The sequence below is a fragment of the Guillardia theta genome, assembly GCF_000315625.1.
Source record: "Guillardia theta CCMP2712 unplaced genomic scaffold GUITHscaffold_72, whole genome shotgun sequence".
Classification (NCBI taxonomy): domain Eukaryota; class Cryptophyceae; order Pyrenomonadales; family Geminigeraceae; genus Guillardia; species Guillardia theta.
In genome coordinates, this window is record NW_005434602.1 from 383532 (window position 1) to 388526 (window position 4995).

At 55.7% G+C, this 4995-nt stretch overlaps 1 protein-coding gene across 1 annotated transcript; it reads right to left on the reverse strand.

Annotated features, from left to right (window-relative positions):
* Positions 1-1879: 1879 nt before the first annotated feature.
* On the reverse strand, positions 1880-4697 carry GUITHDRAFT_114119 (hypothetical protein; the record flags this gene model as incomplete). The annotated part of the gene is made up of 9 exons (XM_005826793.1): positions 1880-1951; positions 2042-2080; positions 2130-2234; positions 2297-2404; positions 2451-2540; positions 2592-2682; positions 2730-2791; positions 2838-2914; positions 2966-4697. 9 exons carry the CDS (start codon positions 4695-4697, stop codon positions 1880-1882), a joined length of 2376 nt encoding a protein of 791 aa, XP_005826850.1.
* Between the last annotated feature and the right edge of the window lie 298 nt (positions 4698-4995).

A 4995-nucleotide genomic window follows, 5' to 3' on the forward strand; every position in this document is an offset into this window, starting at 1 on the left:
CTGGTCAGCAGCTCAGGCTGGTAACAAAGCGATTGCGTCTTTGACATCCAGCACCTGGGGAGTCAGATGGGTTGGATTTGTGCGTCCTAGCCTCGCCAACCAGTACACCTTCCAGGTCTCCATCGGAGAGAGCACCGAACGAGTCAAGTTGTGGGTGGACAACAGCATCATCATCCAGCAGTGGACGTCAATTGATGGTACAACCGTCTCTGGCACGATGGGATTCGGTAATGGCAATGGTTACTACGACATCAGTCTGCTCTACAAGTGTGCAACATCCTCAGGCCAATGCGCGTACAACTTGAAGTGGGAGAGCACTCCAACGGGCAATGCGAACAACGACGTTTCGCTGGGTACCATTCCTTCGGATAGACTGTTCCAGCGATATGATGTACCGAATACTGGCTTGACTTGCACCGGAACTCCATGCATCACAAAGGACTGGTCCGACAACACCACACAGACGACTCTTGAGATCTTCCCCAGTGTTACTTGCGCTTCTTTGTCTGTTGCTCATGGAAACGGATTGACATTAACAACTGTTGGCGTTCCAGCGACATTCACCATTCAGGCAAAGGATGCTTACTCCAACTCTCGCGAAGACACGGACGCTTCTTTCACTGTGGATCTGTTTGGAAGTGGAGGCTCAGTGATTTACAACGGAGCAGTCTACAACGGATGGTATGGCGCTGGAAACTACACAGCATCCTACACTGCTGTGGATGCAAACAATTACAACCTGTATGTCAGATACGGAGCATATAACATCTTGGGTTCACCCTTTTCAACCACTATCAAGCCAGGAAATGCTTGTGGAGCACAGTCGACCATCCAGGGCAGCGGGTTGACAGCAGCGACCATCTCACCGGCCAAATCTGTCTTCACGATTCAAGCTCGAGATCAGTACGGCAATGCTAAGACGCAGGCACTACCCACCGATCAAGACTTCATAGTCCGGGTAGTGCGAACCTCGGGGGCAGGCATGCAGGGCACCAACGGTCTGCCGCCATTCTATGACGCGACGGCGATCAGCTCTAGTCCGACCCTCCACGCCACGTTCAACACCCCGACCGACGACGGGAGGTATGCAGGCTATTACCAGGTGCCTTCTACCCCCTCCCCCTCTGGGTACATCCATTACCTCTATGCCTCTTGGATCGCCCAGGGAGGAATCGCAGCCACATACTACGCAGGCACTCCATCGAGCAGCAACGGATACAGCTCCCTTGCTCTATCTGCTCCCATCAACGTACTGACTAACGGCAATGCTGTCAACCAGAGGCTGACAGAGCTCGGAGGAACGGTGGAGGACTCGTCGCAAGCAGCATCAACGCTATGGGGCAGCAGTGCGCTGACTTCGTCGACTGAGGGGTACGTCATCCGATGGAGTGGCATGTACCAGACTTTGACAAGCCAACGATACTTCCAATGGAAAGTGACGACTGACAATGGTGACCGCGTGAGGTTGTGGATCGACAACAAGCTCATCATCGATCAGTGGACATCTCTGGATAGCAACACGCCTTCAGGCGGTTACATCTTTGATTCTGTGGATGGAATCTATGATGTCACTGCAGAGTATTGGAGAGCGGATGGAAAACCTACTACCCCCGCTAACATCGAGGTCTTGGACGGGTCGTCAACTGCAGCCTTCTCATCGATTCCCTCCACGAGACTCTACTTCACTCAAGACCTGTCGGGATCTCCCTATGCCGTCACTGTCACAGTTTAATCACCCCCTCTTCTCTTCCTCTGTCTAGCGTGCATTCTAATGAATCACCTTGAATATACCACTATCGTGAGAAGAAGCCTCTCGTACCTGCCTGCCCCTTTCTCTTTGTCCTCCTCCTCTCCTCCTCATCACCCCTTCACATCTCCTTTATTCCAATCTGACCAGCTCAAGTTTTATCGTCCCTATCACCGGGTTGCACTCCTTGACTTGCACGTTTACCTGCCAAGTCTATCAGGCCCCTCCCTCTAGTCTTCCTCCTGTCCTCTAGTCTTCTTCCACGTTAGAGGGCCCTCTTCCCTTCCTCCTCACCTTCGCCCCAACTTTCGGCGCCTTGTCGGCCACTCGCAGCTGCGCACAGTCAGCTGGACTCGCCGACCTCTGCCCCCTCCCCCTCTACCGTCTCGATGTGTCCCAGCTCGTCCAACAGGATGGACACTTGGCTGACGAGACCCGCAGGGTTGTAGGATCGGAGGACCGTGCCGGAGAGGATGATGTCGGGGCCCTGGGGCGAGTGAGGGCAGCAGCAGCAGCAGCAGCAGCAGCAGCAGATGGTCGGGCCTTCACCTTCCTTCGGAGGTACTCGAGGATCCAAAACCTCTCGGAGCTTCGCTGCAGGCGCGAGATGGCGGCGACCTTGCGATCGAGCTTTGTGATGAGGTGCTGCAGGCGATCCTGAAGAGAAAGTGACGGGAGGCGAGACAGGACAGTAGGTGCCGACCGTAGAGTATGCAGGAGCAGAGCCAAGCAGCGAAGCTCGGAGCTGACGATGAAGCAAGAGGTCCATATAGCGGCGGATGGGCGAAGTGATCTGAAGAGCAGGATATCAGCATGAAGAGGTCAGACATTCATGGTACACAACCTGAGAATAAAGAGAGAGTCCAAGTCCGTTATGACGAGCGGGCATGACAAGGTTGACAGCAGGTTTCATCATCAGAACTTGTTGAAAGTTCCTGCCATCGCCGTCATGGTCTTTCTGTTTCTCGTCACGCATCAACACCTGCAAGCCTCGTTTCGGAAGTGATCGAGGTCAGGAAAGTCGGGAACTTTGAGCACAGGAAGCTGCTCTGTGCCGTCAGTGACCTGCAGGTAGGAGACGGAGAGGAACCTGCGTGCGGTAGACGAAGGGTATCCCTCGCTCGTGTGCAAACCTCGCAGCTACTTCGCCCGCCAGAAGCATGAACTCTGAGGGGAGGGAGATCAGATAGACTCCTTCCCTCAAGCTTTTCTACGAACCTGCTATCATCATCCTCGACGGAGTCTGAGACGAAATCTCAACTTTGACTTCCTTTCTCTTCTCCCCGTTCACAATCTCGTCCCAGACAGTGACCTGAGCCTTGGGGATCTGTGTGGACAAGGCTCCTTGTAGCATGCGGAATGACATCCTACGCTTTGCGAGCGTCATGAGCCTTTGAAGGATGAAACTGCTCTTCACTTGCTCAGCATCCCCTCGTCCTTCTCGCTCCTCTAGCGCCGCTTCCGGGTTCCACGTCAGCAGCTCGTCCACTTGCGAGTAGGTGGCCTTCTTCACATTGATGACGCGCGAAGGAACGATCCTGTACTCCTCGATGTCACCGGAGTGGCCCAGCCGCACAGCGAACGTCAGCCCGTCGTTGTCTCGCTGCTCAGCGAGCGATGCACTGCGCGTCAAGGTCTGGGGGAGCATGGGGATCCTGGTCTCGGGGAGGTAGACGGTAGAGGCTCTCTCTAGCGCGAGCTTGTCAAGATCCGTGTCCTGCAGGCACAGTCGAGCCGGGTCCGCCACATGAATCAGGACCCACTCGCCCTCGCCCTCGTACTGCAGCCCGACAGCATCGTCGATGTCCATGTTCTCTGTCGAATCATCCACCGCGAAGGCGATGGAGTCAACGCCCTCTCTGAGCCCTTGCAGAGCGTCAGCTGGGGGTTGTTCCGTCAGCTTCTGCGCCTGCTCCTCCGCCGCGCTGGGCACATCAAAGAGCTTGAGGTATCGCTTGACATGAATGTTCTCCCCGGGGATCCAATGCCTGGTGCTGAATAAGATGTTGGCAGCGACAAGGCGAGGATCGTTGCCGTCCTTAGACACGAGCGTGCGCTTGTAGATGAGCACCTGCATCAGCTTCGGAAGGCCTTCCAGCGTTCGGAGGCCCATGGCGTACTGCTCGAGGTACAGCATCAGCTCCTCCTCGTCCTCCACTACTTCCATCGTTGGTGACTCGGGCGGGGCCATGCCGTCGAGATGTGCAACGATCTTCATGATGAGCTTCTCCAGGGATGGATGGGACTCCACTGCCTTCCCGGGGCTCATGTTGGTCTCCTTCTCTTCAGGATGGACGAGGACGAGACCGTTGTTGAGAGGAGTGAACAAGGACCGAGACCGCGCTGCTGTTGTGTACGCCGCGAATAATCCGCTGGCTGAGGTGTCCTGGAACAGATTCTCTGCCAGTTCACTCAGCTCGACCGCTCGCTCCTCATTGTCTGTTCGCAGGTCCTCCCACACTTGCCTTAGATGATCCTCCTGCAAGCTGCCGCACAAAGATTGCGCTGCTTCCTTCAACCCCTTCACGCTTTCAGCTTTCCACGATCCCTGGGGTGGGTCGGGCAGAGAGATCTTCACGTTTGACCTTCGGACAGCGATCTGAACTCCTTCCTCCTCGGTCTCCAGCAAGATGAATCTTCCTCCTCGAGCTGGACCCTTCACGACTGCGACCTCTCGCTCCGCCTTGGACGAGTCCGTACGTGTAAAGATCACCATCGACCCTGGGTTCATTTGCGCGTTCCTCGGCCACGCGTGGCTGGACGTAGACATTGAAGCATGTCTCTGTCTGTTGCACGCTACATTGGTACGCGCCATGTTGAGTGATACCGCATGGTTGCTCCTCGTGTAGGGCGTCATGGTTTTGCTCCGCATGTTGTGCATGCAGCTGATCTGCTTGCTCGTTGCGTTGGAGCTTGCCATGTAGCTCATCCTCGCCACGTTGAGCAGCATCCGGTGATCATCGCCTGGGCTCGTCCTCGTCCTCTTCCACCCCCACGCCCACTGCATCGTCCACCTCATCCTCCCTGCCATCCCGACTCCCCTCTTCATACCCTGTACTACCCACCCCACCCACTTCCAATTCCACCATCCACACCCCTAGCACTTAGCTCTAAAACCACCCCCTCATCCACCCCCTTGCTTACACCCACCCCTGTCATCAACAGAAACTGGATCACATGCACATGTTCTGAGGGGGACTCGTTCCTTGCGTTTGGTCTCATCAATCCCTCCCTCCTCTCCTCCCTCC